At 33.2% G+C, this 21,104-nt stretch overlaps 1 protein-coding gene across 4 annotated transcripts in view; it reads right to left on the bottom strand.

Moving 5' to 3' along the window:
- Window positions 1-16,111: 16,111 nt before the first annotated feature.
- RBM27 (RNA binding motif protein 27) overlaps window positions 16,112-21,104 on the bottom strand; it is a 64,970-nt gene continuing 59,977 nt past the window's right edge. For all 4 annotated transcript variants that reach the window (XM_031953479.1, XM_031953482.1, XM_031953478.1 and 1 more), the window contains one exon: window positions 16,112-19,359. In XM_031953479.1, the coding sequence (XP_031809339.1) occupies window positions 19,276-19,359 (84 nt within the window). In that variant the 3' untranslated portion in view covers window positions 16,112-19,275. The remainder of the gene's footprint in view (window positions 19,360-21,104) is intronic.

The following is a 21,104-nucleotide window of genomic DNA, read 5'->3' as shown; positions in this document are numbered from 1 at the left end:
AAAATCAGAATAAAAACCAATCACCAAAGAGGTGTTCAGTGGGATGAAGCTATAGATTGGCCAAGTTAACTTTTAATCGTACTTGGGAGCTCCATTGGTTCCCTTGTATTATTAAGAATTCTAAGGAAGGACCAAGGAAGGTCACCAGCATGTCAGATAGAGCATGCTTGAGAATTTACAAAACACTTGCTTACATGAGATGAGAAGTTATGGATGAGCTCTGAGTTGCACTATTGGAAGAAAACCTATTATCAGTGAGATCATAGATCTAGAAAATTATAACAAAATCAGCTAATGAAAAGAATGGATAAAAGTCAAACTAGGAATGATTTTTCATTGCTTTTTTCCCAAATGCTCTCTGTCTTCATTCACTCAACAGTCTATAGCTACTTCAAGTCTCAGTCCAGATAATATCTCCTAAATTAAGGTCTATCCTGATTTCCCAGCTCCAATTCTAGCCCCTCCACACACTAGCAATTAATTGTTTTTACTATATATCTATTTCATAATTTCTCTTCCATATATTTCTTATAAAGTGTAAGCTCCTTGAGGGTAGAGATTGTTTCACTTTTGTATTCATATCCCTGATACCTAGTAGAGTACCTGGCACATGTGAGGCATGTATATTTTGAATGAATATATAATTAATTTCCTTAGTAGTTATCATTTTGGTTTATAGCATGGTGCTTTGATGACATATACAAATCTTTCATTTTGTATAATGAACTAGGCTAATGTTCACTACAATGTGCATTCTCGATGTTATGAAGACAAGTCATTGTAATTTCACCTTTTATCACCCATTTTTATTTTGGGATGTAACTAAGCTTTAAGTTCCTAAAAGATTTAAATCACTATAATGAAAATAAAAACAACAATTTGGTACAAAATGAAAAATAAGAATTTAAACTATAAAGTGAGTAGGCTGATGGCTCTCTATCTCTCTTTCTTTTTACTTATTTATTTTTAATACACATTGTTTTATGAATATGTTGGGAGAGAAAAATCAGAGCAAATGGGAAAAACTATGGGAGACATAAAAAAACCCCAAAAAACAAAACCAAAAGTGAACATGGCATGTGTTGATTTACATTCAGTCTCCTTAGTTCTTTCTCTGGTTGCAGATGGCATTTTCTGTCCAAAGTATTTTGGGATTCCTTTGGATCACTGAACTACTGAGAAGAACCAAGTCTTTCATAGTTGATCATTGCACATTCTTGCTGTTATTGTGTACAATGTATTCCTGGTTCTGCTTGTTTCACTCAGCATCAGTTCATATATATCTTTCCAGGTCTTTCTAAAATCAGTTTGTTCATCATTTTTTATAGAAAAATAATATTCTATTACCTTCATGTACCACAACTTGTTCAGCCATTCCCCAATTGATCGACATCCATTCCTTTTCCAATTCTTTGCTACCACAAAAAGAGCTGCTACAAACAGTTTTGCACATGTGGGTCCTTTTCCCTCCTTTATGATTTCTTGGGATACAGGCACAGTAATGGCACTGCTGGACTGAAGGGTCTGCACAGGTTGATAGCCTTTTGGGCATAATTACAAATTATTCTCCAGAATGGTTGGATCATTTCACAACTCCATAAATAATGCATTAGAGTCCCAGTTTTTCCACATCCCCTCCAACATTTACCATTATCCTTTCCTGTCATCTTAGCCAATCTGAGAGGTGCCTCAGAGTTATTTTAATTTGCATTTCTCTAGTCAATAGTGATTTAGAACATTTTTTCATTTAACAATAAATGACTTTAATTTCATCACCTGAAAATTGTTCATATCCTTTGACCATTTATCAATTGGGAAATGACATGTATGCTTATAAATTTGACACAATTCTTTATATATTTTTACAAATGAGGCTGTTATCAGGATACTGGCTATACAGATTTTTCCCCCAGTTTTGTATTTCCCTTTTAATCTTGTTCCTGTTAATTATGTTTGCGTGAAAACTTTTTAATTTAATGTAATCAAAGTTGTCCATTTTGTCTTTCATAATATTCTCTAGTTCTTCTTTGGTTACAAATTCTCTTCTCCAAAGATCTGATAGGTAAATTATGTCTTGTTCTCCTAATTTGTTTATGATATCATCCTTTATGCCTAAATCATGTATCCATTTTGATGTTATTTTGGTATGGGGTGTGAGATGTAGGTCTATGCCAAGTTTTTGACATTTTTCAATGGCTCTAGATGGAATCATAAGCAGATCTTCTTTTTTCCTAATCATAAATTATTGTTAGATGAAATGGGGAGAAACTAGAAACAATTTTTAAAAGTCAATCATTTCAATATTCAACATAAAATTAAATTCTTTATTATATTTTTGTTTTTCTTTTTCCCCTAAGAAATAACACTTGTCTTAACTACTGAGACAATTAACTAACTCTTTTGGCTCATATAGTTTTCTTCATGATTTCTTGAAAAAAAATAGATCTGAAAAACAAAGCATTGATAAAGTTCATTGAGATTCAAATGGAACTAACTTGACTATGCCCTTAAATCCATATCACTCTGGTTGTCACTGATTAGCCAATAATAGGTCTCAGCCCAAGCTTCACTTGCTCTATTTTGGTTTTGATAGCTCAGAGTGAAGGTAAAGAGCAACTGTTTCTATTCTGGCCAGAAACTCTCAGGGTCTTCCTCTTCCAGACATACATTTGTGAAGGCAAACTAGTCCATCTTTTGCTTCCATTTTTATTTGGCCTTTAATTACTGAATGGGTGTTGCCTCAGGCAAATTGGCATCTGAGAAACAGTTAGCTTTAGAAAAGCCAGGATCTCCTAGTGCACTGGAGTCATCAGTTGTTCTGACCTAAGTCTTCTTCACCAGACTCCAATGATTAGAGGAGAGGGTGGTGCTGATGACTTTGCACAGCAATGCCTCACTTAAATCCAATTCGCTTGTAAGTCATCACTGTCCTGATATCACCCTACTCTTTGAGAAAGAAGGATGAACATCAATCACAGGCAACCAATTCTTTTTTTAAAATCATATATTGAAAGTTTAATATACACAATTGATCAACTAGGAAACTAGCTATATGGCTTTCTTCTCCAATTTTAATTTGTAAAATGAAAATAACACTTAACTTACCTGTTTCCCAGATAGACACAGATTATTTTGTCTTTCAACGTTAGCACATAGCACAGTGCTCTATAAAAAGTAAATAAAAAGCTTGTATTGAAATGAATCTATGGCAACTCTTTCCAGCTAAGAATGCCTTCAGTCTCTATGATGAGTAGTCATGAGGCAGTTCTAGTGGTAGAGAATTGGGGTGGGGAATCCCCTCTGATTGGCGCACAGGTCCAACGTGAAAGAATTTGTGAACCTGAAAAGTCTGAATGTCAAAAGGGATTTTTATTGGCACTGAGAAGCCAGATTTACTAGGAAAACAGACTCCTTAGTGGCAAGAGGTCCTGTAAGGGAAATAAAAGTTAATACTGAGAAGAGAATATCTTCACATGGGCAAGAGTCTTGGTAAGCAGCTTTGTCAAGAGAGCTTCGTTGGCAAAGCATAATCCTGCTTCAGACTTGTGCAGGGTTTTGGAGTTCAGAATTGTCCTTTTTGTGGCTCTCTTCAACAATGAGATGAACCAAATTGGTTCCATTTGTTCAATAATGAAGAGAAACAGCTACACCCAGCGAAAGAACTATGGGAAATGAGTGTGAACCACTACATAGCATTTCCACTCCCTCTGTTTTTGTCTGCCTGCATTTTTGATTCCCTTCTCAGGTTTATTTTACCTTATTTCTAAGTCTGATTTTTCTTGTGCAGCAAAATAACTGTATGGATATGTATACATATATTGCATTTAACATATACTTTAACATATTTAACATTATTGGTCTACCTGCCATCTAAGGGAGGGGATGGGGGAAAGGAGGGGAAAAACAAAAGGTTTTGCAATTGTCAATGCTGAAAAATTACCCATGTATATATCTTGTAAATAAAAAGCTATTAAAAAATTTTTAAATTGTCCTTTATAGCAGTCTGAGGCTAGGGCTTCCATTGGAATGAGATTCTTTCAAAGCTGTCAATGCCCCCAGGCCAAGATTTCCAGTTGAAAAGAGAGTATTTATGTTGGAGTTTCAAGCCACTCAATAGAGATATCAGGCCCAGATTTTCAAATGAATGAGACCACTTACATTCAAACTACTGGGAGTGGTCCTGGGCTAATCTTCAGCTCAACAGAGGGTGCCACTAGTCCCCTGCCAAGATTTCCAACCACTTAACAGCCTTGAAGGATGGGTCTCTGACAGAGGAGAGTTTCAGAGTTCACCCCCATCATTTTTCAGGGTTCACCCTGTCAGTCATCTGGCTTTCACTTCTAGTGAAGGGAAACTTCACTATTGCCCAAGATCCCCCATTATATATCTAAACAGCCTACTTAGGAAGTTTTTTTCTTATATCAAGCTGAAATGTCTCTAATTTTTATCCACTGTTTCTTGTTATGCTTTTGTCTCTTAAAGAAAACCCAATAACTTCCACACAGAAGCCAGAAAATATTGTGAGAGTTATAAAGCCATGAGTAAACTACTGAACGACAATTTAATAGACACCCTCTTCCAAAAATGACAGAACTCATTTATTATTGCTCTTTGTGTCAGACTTTTTGACCATCTTTGACCACTGGAATGGACTTGTGATTTCAATGGAGTAAGGAACTCCTGGTAAGGAAGCTTTCTTCACCAATGAAACCTAGAAAATGCTCTGCATTTTGTAAACTTAAAAAGAGTTTGCCTAGAGCATTAAGAGTAAGTGACTTGCCCAGGGTCAAATAGTCATTATCACTAAATCATATTGCCTCTCAAAAAGCTAGTTACCATAGCATAAAAAGAAATGAGATTAACCAAGCATATATAACCCATTCCTAATGAATTCTTCCAGGTTTTAAGCAACTATTGCTTTCCTTTCTACAAACTTAAAAACTCTCCTTTAGTAATAAATTCTAGAATTGAGCCCATAAGTCTAGTCTAGAGACTCTATTCTCTTCTTTTCATGTAAAATCAGGATGATTATTTTTCCTCCAGTCCTGCAGTACATATCTCTTGTTCTGCATAATCTCTCAAATAACTTTGATAGTGATTAAGCAATTACATGCACCATTTCTTTCATAGTACACCATAAAGTAGTTCATCTTGTGTTTCCTTCTACTCTCAAGATCACTTTTATTTTAAATTTTCCAGGAGCAAAGATTATTCTCTTTAAGGAGAAAAAAAAAATTAAAGCAAGAGTTGAGTAGTTTGGCTCTTCACTAAAAGCAGTTATCATTATCATCACACAATGCATCTCAAATTTCATTTCTCTTACTTTTTTAATTCTTTCCCCAACAAGAAATTAAAAAAAAAATTGATGCCCTTTAAATTCATTGCAAGCAAAGTGCTTCAGGTGCCATTCTTAAAGGGTTCTATTCCACTTTTGTATTCATTCTTCATTTATCTAAACTTGCTTCCATCTTCAACAACTTAACTTTTTTTTTTGAGGCAATTGGGGTTAAGACTTGCCCAGAGTCACACAACTAGGAAGTGTTAAGTATCTAATGTCAGATTTGAACTCAGGTCCTCCTGACTTCAGGTCTGGTGCTCTATTTACTATACCACCTAAGCTTCCCCTTCAACATATAACTTTAAAAAATTTAAATTAGGCAGTTAGCTACATCAGTATCCAGAGTTTGCCTTTTCTTTCTCCATATTTGGATGCTGAAATTAAGAAGTAAATCAGCATGCTTAAAACAAGTTTTACACTATCAGTTCCTATGCCCAAAGAGTTATCAAACTGTACATACCCTTTGATCCAGCAATGTTTCTATTGGGCTTATATCCCAAAGAGATCTTAAAGGAGGGAAAGGGATTCACATGTGCAAATATATTTGTGGCAGCCTTTTTTGTACTGGCAAGAAATTGGAAACTGAATGGATGCTCATCAGCTGGAGAATGGTTGGGTAAATTGTGGTATATGAATGTTATGAAATATTATTGTTCTGTAAGAAATGACCAGCAGGATGAATACAGAGAGGCTTGGAGAGACTTACATGAACTGATGCTAAGTGAAAAGAGCAGAACTAGGGGATCATTATACAACAGTACTACATGATGATCAATTCTGATGAATGTGGCTCTCTTCAACAATGAGATGATTCAGACCAGCTCCAATGGTATAATGATGAAGAGAGCCATATACACCCAGAGAGGATTGTAGTAACTGAAGGTGATTCATAACAGCATTTTCACTTTTGTTGTTGTTTTCTTGCATTTTATTTTGTTTCTCATTTTTTTTCTGTTTTGATTTGATTTTTCTTGTGCGGCAAGATAATTGTATAAATATGTATGCATATATTGGATTTAATATATATTTCTACCATGTTTAACACCTATTGGACTTCTTGCCATCGAGGGGAGGGGATGGGGGAAGGAAGGGGAAAACTGGAACACAAGGTTTTGCAAGGGCTAATGTTGAAGACTTGTCCTTGTATATGTTTTGAAAAATAAAAAGCTTAAGGAAAAAAAAAAACCAGATGAGAATACTGTAATAAAGTGCATCTGGTAGTCACTTCCTGAAAAAAATTCCTAAAGAAAAACTCCCAGGAATATCATAGCAAAAACAATACTTTCAGGGAATGAACAAAGAGAAGTTGTTTAAATAAATCATGTGTTTCAAATTGGACACAATTTGTAGTTTTAAATTGTTGTATTGCTAAGACATGTTGTATAATAAAATATTTTTAAAACAAAACAATAAAAACTAGAGGATATATATTTTTTTAAAAAATCAGTTCCTTTGTGTTAATTATAGGAAAAAGAACCAATTAAAATATAGCATAGTATCATTGGTATACCAGGGTTTTACAAAGCTTAAATAACCACTTGCACACCATTCAGATTGACTATAATTATTTATGCTAATCACAAGGAAAGACAAGAAAAATGACTTCTTTGGCATTTAACCTTGACACTCTTTCAATATTTGTTGAGTGAACCCTGTGAGCATGTGCATGGACCTTTTAGCCTTTCACCTCAATTAATGTCTTTTTTGAAGCTCTTCTCTAACTCGGTACAAGAATCCACATATTCATATTCAAGAATTGAAAAAAATGATTCTGTTTACTTTGATGGAGAATGAAAATAAAAACTTGCTCTAGTTTTTTTTTTTCTTCTATTCTTTCTATTTTACTACTTTGGATTCCAATACTTATTTACCACAAAACAAGAAAAACTGAAAGCATCTGCTATAATAAGTTGAATAGGGCACAACAACTTTGTCTATGATGCATAAAATATGTAGCTAATGATAATCAGAAAATGTACATAAGTGAAAAGCAATTCTTGCTGAGGTTGAATACAAAATGGCCAGCTTGAAAAATGAATAAGCTTCTTTTCAAGTGATGTTAAAAGTATTTTAGATCTAATCAAAATGTACAAGTTGTCAGTCAAGAAACAAAAACATAGCCATCTTTTCTGTTTTGATTAGGAATGGAAAAGAGAAATGCAATTAGAGAACAGACTTGCAAAAATATTAGGAATTTTTTAATAGTAGCTTTGAGAAAAAAGTCTTTGTCTTAATCCTTGTAAGTGACAAGCAAGCCAAATGTGTTGAGGAAAAGGAACAACTTTAATATTTGGAATTGGGAAAAAAAAAAAGGACTTTTGTTTTTAGCTTTTCTTATCCTATCAATAACTTAAAGTTAATTTCACATACAGGACTGAAGGAAAGCTAAAACTATCATTTGACAGTTTTGGTGCAGAGGAGAAAACATTTTATTGAGATGACTCCAAATAATTTTCACATAAATTACTAAAGTACCAGAAATGGATAATTTATTTGGATTTAAATAAATCACATAGAGTAAAGTGCTTTAAAATCATTAGTATAAAATGCACAGAATAATAAATTATAATTATTTTAAAAGGTTAAAAGCCAGGATGTCAAACTCACCACTTCTTATACTTGATTCAAGGCAAAACAAGCTTAGATTTTTGCATTCCAATACAGTGGCAGATTTTTTAAAAGCAATAACTCAGTTTATTTAGTTTTGAAAATATCACACTAAGAACACAAAATGTGCAGCTGGTTTCTTTTGAATCAGTTCTCTTCTTGACACACTGTGCTGAGAGGATATTCCCAATTGGCAACAGATTTATCAATACCACTTTGCTATTAAAAGACATTGTTTCTGATATTCATATAGGACCCTGTAATTTCCATCAAACACTGGTTAATAAAATAATTTATAACTTTCCTAGATACACAGGATCCCCTTACCAAATCCACTTACTCAAAAAAGATATTCAAGACACAGAATATATTGCATAATTTTATCTGCTTCCATCAAACTTGTGATCAGGAAAAAAAAAACTACATTATTTAAACTGTCTCTTCTTCATTTTTACACTCCTGTTCAAGTGACTTTTCTAAATACAAAATATTATGCTTGGTGTTTTTACTAATATTTGTTAAATATAGGATGTAAAATATGCTACATATTACAAGTTATTCTTTATTAAGAAAAAATTTCCAAAACCAAAAAGCAATGCAATTTTCCTCACTAGCCAATTTGGACAGGAGTTAAATTAATCAATGTAAATAAATAACTTTGTTTTTACAGGATTCCAATATTCCAACCTAGCTGAGAAAAAATACACATTACTTAATATGAAAATAAAACAGAAATACATGTTAGAGAGGCATATATTTAAATTTTTTAAAACTCTTTCCCAAAGAAAAGCATAATAATGTTCCTTAATCTCAAGCCCACTTTATCACCTGGCAAATTTTTAATTGCAGCTTTTTAAAATGATTTTTTAAAATAATTATTTTTATGTATATAGGTCCTTTTTCTTTTTCTTTGATCTTTGGGATACAGATTTAGTAGTGGTATTAGAGTCAAAGGATATGCAGAGTTTTATGGCCCCAATTTTACCATAAAAGTGATTTTTTAAAAAAGCAGTAAAGTCAGAATGGCACAAACTTTGATCATCCTATAAGGTTAGCCCCCCCAAACTATGATTTTTCATTTAAAAGCTTTAACCCTGTCACCACCATATCAAAGGTTCTCAATGAAAATAAGATATTTTTTGTGTGTAATAATAAGTAAACTTATAATTACCACAATTATTACCAAAAATTGTAATATAGCAAATACATATCCAAATACCAAAACAATTAAAATAGAAATTACCAAGTATTTGAAATACTATTACCAAAAATAAAACATTTATACATATAACATTCAAATATCAATGATATGAACATTGCTTTTGTTCAGTGAGAAAAGATGGCATTAACAAAAAAAAAAAAAAAAAATTTATGGGACAAACATAACCACAATCTAACATTGCTTTACTCAGCATTTTCTTCCTAGACATTTCAGTATATTATATGAAAACATCATTAAATTGAAGTATGTAAACCTATTTATATACAGTATTTGATTTTTTTCAACGCCAAGGTTAAAAGAAAGAAGACATCACAAATATTGAAAAACACAATGAGGCAAGGTATAAAGACTGCAAGATTATCATAATTCAGTTTGCCAGTGAAGAGATTTAAGATAAAATTGAAAATAAAATAAACATAGGTTATGATGTAGCCAAATTACTGTAAAATATATCAAATTGGTTGGCTGTACAATGTGAAGGTCACAAAAAGATATTACTTTAGAACAGTTCACCACAAATTAACATAAATAAATATTGTTCTATATGGTTTCCAATATGCTATCTTAAAATTCTATGTGTTGCTCCTCAAGGGAATTTAGTTCAAAACCAACTCAGATGGGATAGATGCCAAAGCCTGACAGACATAAATAAAAAGGACTAGTGACATTCTACACAGACTTTGCAATAACCCAAATGGATGAGAAAATTTTTAAAGGAGCTATTATTTTTACTAGACAATTTTTGAAAGGAGGAAATTATCATTTAGATGTAATCAACAAGTTGGAAATGAAATACCAGTTCAATAGCAGCATATTTAAGATTTGAGCAAATGTTTCATTGTTTTGGGGACTAAAAAAGGGGGAAAAGGTAAAAAGAACAGAGATGGCAAGTTGTAAAATTCAGTCTACATATTCTTATTTTCTTCATATGCTTTATAAAACTCTGCACTTCTACTGGTCTGATTTTAAATAGTTTAGAGAATTATTAATTTTTGAAACATTCCTGTGAGGGAATTGGTGCCAGGATACAATTAGCTAGATATGTATACTATCTATATGTGTACTACTATAGTCAACTAAAATTTACAAATCACACACATCCTGGAAATAATACAGGGGCTAATGCCATTTTCAGAGAGAAGAATCATTTGTAAAAATCTCTCTAAAATGTAATTTTTTTTGAAAAGTTACAATAGGTATGCATGTATATATATGTACATGTGTGTAAGTACATCTGTTTGAAATATAAGCAATAGTAGCCAATATTTATTTAAGGAATGTTAAGGTTTGCATAGCACTTTTATCTATATTAATTCACTTGATCAACACTTGAAATAGGTGCTATTATGGCCATTTTTAAAGATGAGGAAACTGAGGCTTAGAGAGGCTAAAACAGGAAGTCCCCAGATTCACACAACTAATGTGAATTAAAATCTATGAGGGGATAGACACTGTTTTTGGATTTTTTGTCTTTTTTGGCATTTGTAACACTTGACATAATGATTGTTCCATAGTACACTCTTAATAAATACTTGACTGATTGACTCCTAATCCAGTACTTTAATTTACACATTTCCTCTCAATTCAATTTTTATTCCAGATATCTTACATTATGCCTACTTATGCTGAAATATTTTCATTAAAACTATTGCTAACCCATATAAGTCTCTACAACCAATCATAATTTGGCTCCAAATCTCTATGGAACACACAGCTATGGCCAGAGAGCCATCACCTTATAGCCTTCTCCCATTAGCACATTACTACAATGAGTTTGCTCATTTGGTAACAGCCTCCTATGAAGGTGGGAAATGAATAGAAATCAAGTATCAAACAGAAGTTATTACTAGTGAGAGTCATTACTTTACTGTACAGATGTTTGGACAGGCTGAGGACATATTCATTTAGGTGTTGCAGATTGATAACCTTCTCATTTATTCAGCCTAAAGGACCCCAAACTAAAGAATGAATCAATAATTATTTAATATTGTGTGCTCTGTGCCAGGAACTATGCAATGTTCTGGGGACACGATGAAAGGCAAAAATAGTTGCTGCTCTCAAGAAGCTCACATCCTAATGGGAAAGCAACCAATAAGTAGCTACACACAAAATGTACATAGAGTGAGTAGGCAGAAAGTAATGGCAAAGGGATAACATTAGCAGCTGGAGGAGAGGACCAGGAAAGACTTTCTGTAGAAAGGGAGTTCTTGAGCTGAGGCTTAAAGTCAGGAAACTCAGCGGCAGAGATTGCCAGAACGCTCCAAGCATGGGGGACAAGAGATGAAAAGGAACGGAGATGGAAGAGGGATGGGCCTTAGAATGTATGGAAGGGTATAAAGTGTAAGAAGACTGAAAAATAAAGGACTATGTTAGGAAGTGCTTTAAATGCCAATTGAAGTGTATATGTTATCCTGAAGGATAAAACATCTCGGCTGGATTTTATTGTGAGGGAGCTAGGAGGCAGAGAAGTAGATGTATAGGAGATGCGAAAAATGGCAAATTGTGGCAATCGAGAGGATATTGGGGGAGAGGATATCACCATGATTGAGAGCCTAGGTGATTATAAAATTGGTGCTAACTTAAACAGTAATATGTGTGCTGGAAAGAAAAGGCTTTGGGGTGGGGCTGAAGATAAGTCATTTTGTACATATTGAATTTGAGATGCGTATGATGTCCAAGAGGCAGGACTGTAACTCAGGAACAAGACCAGGGCTATGTATATAAATCATAGCATCATCTCTTTATACAGACATTTCAATCCATGGCTCATAAGTTTATTCAATGAGACAGTATAGAGCAAAAAACTGCCTAGGACAAAGATCTGGAAGTCACCCATGGTTAGTGGCAAAGTAGAGTGAGAAGGAATGGTCAGATCGGAGAAGACCTGAAAGATGGCCATGTTATGAAAATGCAACTAGAGTATAAAGTAAAAAGAGGAGAGGGAAATAAACAGTGTCAATGTAGCAGGAAAGGTAAAAAAGAATGAGGATCAGGACAAGACCTAGCAATTAAAAGATTATTAGTAACTTCAAAGAGCACAGTGTCAGTTTAATGATGAAGTCTAAAGTCAAATTGTAGATTTAGAAAAGTGAGAAGCAAGGAAGCGGAAACACTAAATGTAGGCTGATTTCTTAAAGAATTTGTTCACAAATGTGAAGAGAAATACAGGATGTAGCTAGCAGAGGTAATAGAATAAAATCAGGATTTTTTCAAAGATGGTGACAAGGTAGGTAGCAAGGAGGAATCAACAGACAGGAAGAAACAAAGTGTCATTCTAGTTGGCAACCTCTAGAACAGTATTCACAAAGATCAAATTGTCCATTTTTGTTCAACTGACATTTAATTTCAGAAAGAAAATCTATTTCCAAATATCAAAACGACAAAGATATCACAGTCTTATACTCTTACAGGACAGAATAAAAACAAGTGATTAATTCAACATAAGGAAATTATTCTTCAATATTTCAATGGAACTGTGATCTCATCCATGTAGGTAACCTCCTCCTCCAATGCAGATTAAAAAAAAAGGTTACACTATATTGTTCTATATCACTTTGCTGGCTTCACTGAGTTACTGCAAGGACTGCTGTTCATTTTTTATGAGTTCACATTGATATAATGCTTTATAGTAAGAGCCATTTATAGTAACCTCATTTATCTATACAACTATCATGTGACAGATTATTAGTATTTTATAAATAAGGCAACTATCAGGCTGTGACTTGTACAGTCACAACATTAAGTAGCAGAGATGAAAATCAAATGTTGGCCCTGTGACTTTGAATCTAATGGTCTTTCCAGTATACCAATACTGCCTCTCCCAAATCTAATATCTACAACTGTATTTTGAACCCCATGAAAAATACTGACTTTTAGTAACTAAAATGTTTTTTAAAGGCCAGCAGTGAGAAAGTCCTACATGCAAGTATAGAATCATATGTAATTTTGTGGCTTTCCCCATGAAATATAAAATACTTTCCCCATCCAAGACATTAAAAATAGCCAGGGAAGTAGTTCAAATATTGCAATTTAAATCATCCTTATCAGGTGGTTTTTAGAATCAATTATTGATTCCAGATCACATATTTAAAGAAAATACAAATATCTTGAAGTTTCATACTCTGTACTTTTGTTTAAACAACATTCATAATTGACTACCCTGCAATAACATCTAAGGATAACAGCTTGCCTTCTAGAGCCCTCTACAGGCTCTAAATACTGACAATCATAGCCCGCTGACTTCTTTTGTTAAAAATTCTCTGAAAAAAAGGTATTTTTCTCCCAGTGTTTTTTTTTGTTTGTTTGTTTGTTAATTTTTTTTGTTACAGGCAGGTTTCTAGATTGACAGACCAAAAACAATGACCAGAAGATGACTCATCAAGAATAAGGATATTCATGGTGAGCAACTGAAGGGCAAGCAAGCGTCAAAACTGAGGACTTCAATCAAATCTCTTTTTATTATTCTTCAAAAATTCACATGAAAATTACTTAAAACAATTGCAATCATTCCTTTGGGGCAAAGCTAACCCAGAAGCACAAAGAAAGCCAAGAAAGGTCTTGACATATTTAAAAGTCCTAAAAAAAAAAAAAAAAAGTCAAATACATCTAATCCAATTTCTCAAATCTTCCTCCTTTAATTTACACATCACTTACTACTAAGCATCTGAGAACACCTTATAGATACAAGTTCATCTAAGTAATTTCCATAAAGTAGGTAGGGTTAAGATTGATTTTGACCAACAGAAAATTTTATTAAAAAGTTCAATAACTTCTCTATTGCAGAAGTTATAATGCAAAACTATTTGTGAATATACTTTTGGTCAGATTTAAGCTAACTTACTAAGCCATATACTATTAAGAAATAATGGACTGCAGCAGATAGGTGGCCCTAAAGTCAGGAGGACCCAATTTCATATCTGGTCTCAGACACACTTCCTAGTTGTGTGACCGTGGGCAGGTTACTTAACCTTAATTGCTTTAGCAAAAAAAAAAAAAAAAAAAAAAAGAGAGAGAGAGAGAAAGAGAGAGAGAAGTAATGGAAGATAGCAATAATTCATATGACTCAAGAATGGGTAACTGGAAAATTGGTGAAATGAAAAATGCTTATATTTGATTCCAAACAAGCCAATTATAGCTAGAAAACATCATATCACTATATGTCTGGTAATTCCTTTAGCTAAATATTCTAGATCCACTTTTAAAGATTATTAGGCCAGCAAGGTGGTACAGAGGAGAGTGTGGGTCTGAAAGTTTAGTTTACAGAGTTCAAATTTAACCTATTAGTTGTGCGACCCCCAGCAAGTAACTTTAACCCTGTTTGCCTCAGTTTCATCATTTGTAAAAATGAGCTGGAAAAGAAAGTGACTAACCACTTCAATATGTTTGCCAAGAAAACCCCAAATGAGGTCACAGAGTTAGACATGACTAAAACATGACTGAACAGAGCAGAACATGAATGAATTAAGCCTTTTTCTTGATCCCTTTTTAAAGATGGAGACAGGATAGAACATTAACAAATGGGGGAGGAGGGGATGGAACACATACAACAGCTCCTAAATTTGCTTGGAAAAGGTTTAGAAAAGACCAGGCTCTAACTCCAAATGACGAATTCTCAAGAATCATCTTGCCCTTAGTCTCACCTGTATCAGGTAGCCTTCCTGAAGGCTGAAATGGATTAGTTAACCTAAGGCTGATTGCTGTACTGGGTAAGAAGCCAAATGGTAGATGATCCTGTCCAAAGGTAAACAAGCAGCAATAAAACAAATTTGCTTTTCCCCCTTCAATAGTCAAACGTTGATCAGTCAATAAGCATTTATTCTGTACTTAGGAGTTACTGCAAAATGGAATAATAAGGCAGCTTATTTCATATCACTAAGTACAATATAAAACAAGTCAGTCTGATTTGCTTCTATTTCATTAGTAGTACAAAAGGAAATGTTGATTTACAAATAAAGGAAACTATCATTCTTTCATTGATAAATTCAAAGATTTTAACATAACACATCACCTTTTTACTATAAAAGTCATCATTTAATAGATTTAGATCAGAAGGCATGTTAAATCGTATTTCAATATCCCCTTACACTGAAATTAATTTCATTCCTGAACAATATGGGTCCCATTTATCAAGTCAGGATCTCCCAAGATTTCAAAAAAAAAAAATGGAAAATAAAAAGTTTTGCTTTTAAGCACTGCTTTTCTTTATCCTTTTCCCACTTATTTGGAGAAGTAGGACTTTTCTCTATTTCTCTTCTTTCTGAAGGTATATCAGTTATAGAAATTTGAAAAAAAAAAAAAAACTTTTAAAATAACTCAAATCATGACAACCATACTGTTCCCCAGTTCCCAGTTGGTGAGGTAAAATGTTAGTGTTATCATTGAAAGTATAAGAGTTGATAACTTATCAAAATGAAAAATGAAATTGTCACATCTTTTAGTAAATATTTGCAAGCAGTTCTCTTACTTTATTTTACAGTTTATGTTTTTTCTACTTTTGAGAGGCACAGTGGGTAGCAATCAAGGTACTTTTATATTTTTCTTTTCATAAATGTAGCTGATGGATGTTTTATTATGCTACATATCTGAACTATCTAAATCTACAACTGAAGAAAAGTGAACACTTTGTGACGTTTTCTTTTAAAGATTACTTATGAGTAAGTGCACTTCAAAGAGATGAAAACAAGCTCTTAAGTTCACCATTAGCCACTAGCTCCATAGTACAACCCTCACACATTCACAGCACACTCTCATATAAACATATTCACAGATGCACCCACATGTGCACATATATACAGACACACAAACACACACATTCTCTCTCTCTCTTTCCAGAAGAAGCCAGAGTTACAGCTCTTTTTGTGATTCATTGTAATTTTTGGAATGGTTCTTAAATTTTCCAAATTCTTTTAAATTACCAACTTTTTTTTTTAAGCCTTTTTTTTTTCTTCCAATTTTGAACCATTCCATATTTTATCTTTATTGCAAAAGTCAACATGCTTCTTAGAAATTCAGGTTGTAATCAGTAAAACAAACATTACATATAGGAATTTAAATGTATAAACAGTTAGAAATCCAACAATATCTCCTATTATGCTATTACACAAGGTCACAATTTTGAAAAAAAAACTATAATACAGGCATCCTATACATCAAGAGGAACCACGATTCCTTTTCACATGATTTTTTTCTTCTTTTTGTACTAATGACCTGTCGCTGTCATTACCTATTTCATCTTAACAGGATAATGTTTTCCAATTTATTTTAGCTGTTGAAAATTTTTGTCTTAAAATTATAACATGAAGAAATTGAGGGAAACTCTATACATCCCTGGGTTGAATCTTGAGCATGGGAAGCAACCCATTGGTAAACTAAGCTGAGCAAGTAGGTTGGTATCATTTTCTTTTAGTGATCAGCTGCTTATAAAGATGTCATGCGCATTACAAAGAACAGTAGAATATACTACAGAGGCTGTCGTTATTTCATAAAATGAAGCTACCAACAAGAGAAAAATTAGTCACAGTAGTTACCCACTTTTACAAAAAAAAAAAAAAAATCTAGGATTTAAAAAAAAATCTTATGTAGGAAAATGTTTAAGCTACTTTATGCTAAATCATCACTTCAATTTTCTAATAATATAAACAGCCTGTATTTGAATTCATTTGAGAGGCTCAAATCTTTTCTAAAATCCCCAGAAATTATATTTAGGATGCTTGAGTGGTCTAGAAATAGTAGGGAGTGCTGAAAAGGTTTATACAAGGATTTCACATCTGACTAAAGTTTCTATTGGTTCTTCATTTTTACCTTCTCAATTTTCTTTGTCTCTTCCCCTCCCACCCCAGTAAGTAAAAACCCAAACACATCCCTCATCTGCTCACTCTCTGAACTGAGATTGCAAGGTGTCAGTTTAGAGGTTAAAAAAAAAAATCACATGAAAAGGAATCCCATTCTATTGAACTGTGCCAGTCTACCAAAATTTTTCTTACAGCTCCATTAATTTACTGTAATCTTCAGTTTCCAAATACAAAAATACAACAATTCTTATTGAAATCTATACGCTGGTAGTTTTAGTACACAAAAAAACCAAATTATTTACAAAATTATACAGTTTAAGAAAAACTTTATACAAAAAATATATAAATCCTTTGTTCCCTCTATCATTTTTAAACTGTCAGGACTCAAAACATTCACAATAATGGATCTTTCAAAATATATACTGACTGAGCCACAGACATTAAGAAAATTTCATTAGAGGTGATGGGAGAGGAGCAAGATTGCTTATTCTAGGTACCCCATTCTAGTATTTTCATTCTTTCATAAGGTCATTTTAGCCTTAATGTTGTAGTAGAAATACAGTAATAACCTAGAAAGAGAAGAACTCCTTAGGAAGGGAAAAGTTATAAAAACTTAAAAGGGATCCTGGTTTCATATGCCACTGCAGGAAAATGGGATGTAAAGGAGACACAGATGATACAAATATGAGATTTAATTTCTTATGGCTAGGTAAATCTAGAATCCTGTTGGGTTTGAGTTCCTTACTTGACTGTTTTTGCTCTGAGGAATAGTATTTGCCACAGAAAAACATAATCCCTGATAAAAGTGAACACTAAGAACCTTCTAAAGTCAAAAAGAAGTTTCAAATGTTCACATCACATAAATGAATGAGAACCATAGATAAACGCAGGTGTGCATATTCTTGAGTGACATACTCCATTTATATTAATCTCGGTTAATCCAGGGGTTGGTACAGTGTAGTGTTGCTCCTCTACTGTTCCATCTAACATTCAGAACACAAGGACATTAAATTTACATATATATTTTACTTAACAGATAGAATCTACTCTAAGTGTACAGTAAAAATGCACACAGTGAAGAAAACTGCCTATTAAATGATGCATGTGTGTTCATGGACAATGAAAGCCACAAAATTATGAAAATGCATCATTTTCTATTCAAAGCCAAGTTACTACCTTCCATTTATATAATTTGTTATTGTCAACCCCACCCACCACCCCAACTTCTCCATCATGGTTTAAATTCAGGAAAAGGTAATTTTGAGATATATTAAACCTTTTAGGTTACCTAAAACTAAACTGCTTCTTTAAATAGCATTCCCACAAACATGTTGAAAACCTTTGCCATGCCCATGAAAACATTCCTTAACTGTTCCAAATGCTGGTTTTTAGTTCAAAGCCTTTTTATTAAGGAGGGATCAGCCTTTCAAGAGTCAGACGATGAACTTCTCTCAATACTGTGCACGTTTGGTCTATTAATTCAGGTGCAGGGGAGGCAGAGGAAGGAAAAAAAATAATAAAAGAGCAATGGGCACAACTGTCTCACATTTGGAGAATTTTTAAAAAGCAGGGATTGAACCAATACTGACAAAGTAAAAAGGCAAAGTAAACTGAGTCTGAACAATAGATAGTTCAGATGAGACCGAAAAATGACAGAATGGAAACATCAATGGAGCTAGCATGTCACATAACATTTTAGAGAACATACAGGATTTGATGTAATTTACATTGAAATAGTATTGTGGAAGATTATATTATATGTATTGTACAATTTATGTTCATATAAAAACTCTGAAAAAAATTCAGACTGAATACAAGCCAGGCTCCTCCATATTAAAAAATTAAAACAAATTGTATTTTTCTTTCAAGATGAATCTTAAAACAAGGTTTAGTCAAAAATATCTCCCATAGTGTGACGACCCCATCCATAATATCTGAGAGTTACGAGATTCCAGGCTACTTTGACATTTAATGAAATTTTATCAGCAGATTATATTACAAAATAAAATTTCTAAACACCCTGTCATCTACATCATAATCCCACACCATCAAAAAGAGTGGTGTGGAAAATAAGGCTCTAGAGAACACCCATACGACTCTTGTGGATCTTCAGAATTGTGTAAAAGTCACTAGGCCTTTGGCTGCTTTAATATCACATACAGTTATGAGATGTGTTTAAATAGCAAACTTGCTGTCTTTATACCTATGTTGAAAAGAAAAAAAAAATAAAAATTTTTGGCTCAATGACGTCTTTAAATAATTTTAAAAAGTTGTTCTTCTAAACAAAATTCCTAAAACTATACAGCTCCCATCAGATTTCATCTTCGCCAAGAACGAGATTCATATTCATCTTCATCTTCATCATCATCATCATGCAAAAACAAATCTGAAGCTTCAGTCTCCTAGAGAAAAAGAAGGTACAGTTATTGTAAAGGTACAAAACAATACTAATTAAATGAGGAATACAAAAGTCACTGTATTTTTTAGAAGTTAATACATTTCAAAACAGAATTATATATTAGATATCTTAGTTAAGAAAAGTCCAGTTAGGAATTAGAAGTTTCTAAATTCCAAGCCACTCTCTTTTGCTCAAGTTTGCTTTCAGTCAACCAGTTATTAAGCTTTAACTATATGCAACATAAAGTACTAAACAAGAAGGAAAGAATGGCAAAAACAATCCCTGACCTCAAGAAGCTTAATGAGATAAACAACAAATAAGTAACTAGTTACCCACAGATTAAAATCAGAGCAGACCAAAGGGAATTTGAGAGGGGAAAGTGCCACTACTGAGGGACTAGAAAAGACCTCTTGCAGAAGATAAGATTTGAGGTGAGTTAAAGAAAGTTAGGAAAACCAGGACAGAATGTGAGGAAGTTGAACTAAGATACTACAGTAAAGATGGATTGTGCAGTGCATAGTGTTGTAACACATAAAAGGTAAGAAAGGGCCAAGTTATTAGGACTTCAAATGTCAGAGCCCAGAAGTACAAGGAGGTCACCAGCATAAGTAAGGTGGCAATATGGTCAGAGCTAACCTTTAGGAAAATTACTCTGGTAACTGGGTAGAGGATGAACTGTAATGATGAGAGATCTGAAGTAGAAGAACTGATCAAAAAGCTATTAGAATAGTACAGGTAAGAAGTAATTAGTGTCTGAACGTGGGCAGTTGTTGTGTGACAGTAGAGAAGTGGCCATATGGAAGAGAGACTATGAAAACAACCAAAATTTGTCACCAGACTAACAATGTAGAGTGAAAAATCAAGGATAACACAAAGACTGTGGCACTAATTTTAATAAGAAATCTTCTGTGTGTGTCAAGTACCTCTTCAAACAAAGATTTCCTAATAATTTTTTTACATTAAGTAATTTATATGACTTGTAATTCAGCTTTAAGAAAGTCTTTTATAATTAATAAGAGAACACAGCAGTAGGAAACAGCTAATTATCAATATTTTAGAAGCCCTCTGTTTTGTTTGTGGATTATTCTAACTTCTGGTTTCTCTTCCTTTTATCTCCCATCTACAACTCTGTAACAATTATGTTGCTTCCCACCATTTCCACCAGTAAGTTGAGGGGAAGGGGGAAATTAAAAGCCATAAATTTTATTACTTAAAAGCAAAGAGGAAGTTCAAGTTACCGGCTAAAATGGGTTTTTAAGATTATGTCTAAGTTTAATTTTATCCACAGAATCCATGTTCTCATCCATCATGAGTAAAAATTGACTTTAATGTTAAATCTTAGCAACTCGGAGTAAGACAAAAAAAAATTATGTGAAACAAAAATCCCCAAGATGACTTTTTAAAGTTTTATATGCACATATTCACATTGGAAACTGCTCTAAAGATAATTGTATAAATATATATGCACATATTGGATTTAGCATATATGGGACTACTTGCCTTCTAGGGAAGGGGGAATTGGAATCCATGCATGTTTTGAAAATAAAAAGCTTTAATTAAAAAAAAAAAACTGCTCTGATTTTTAAACAAGATTTTAAACTTTCAAGCTTTCAAACTTTCTACCTATAAACATCATCTACAGATAACTCCCTCACCTCTGACTATAATCCTTTATTATAACTGCCTGAAGGATATCTCCACCTGAATGTCCTAAAGACTTTTTAAATTCAACATATCTAAAAAATGAAA

The sequence above is a fragment of the Sarcophilus harrisii genome, chromosome 2 (genome assembly GCF_902635505.1).
Source record: "Sarcophilus harrisii chromosome 2, mSarHar1.11, whole genome shotgun sequence".
Classification (NCBI taxonomy): Eukaryota; Metazoa; Chordata; class Mammalia; order Dasyuromorphia; family Dasyuridae; genus Sarcophilus; species Sarcophilus harrisii.
The sequence above is the reverse complement of the archived record's forward strand: the minus strand, read 5'-3'. Positions and strand labels throughout refer to the sequence as shown.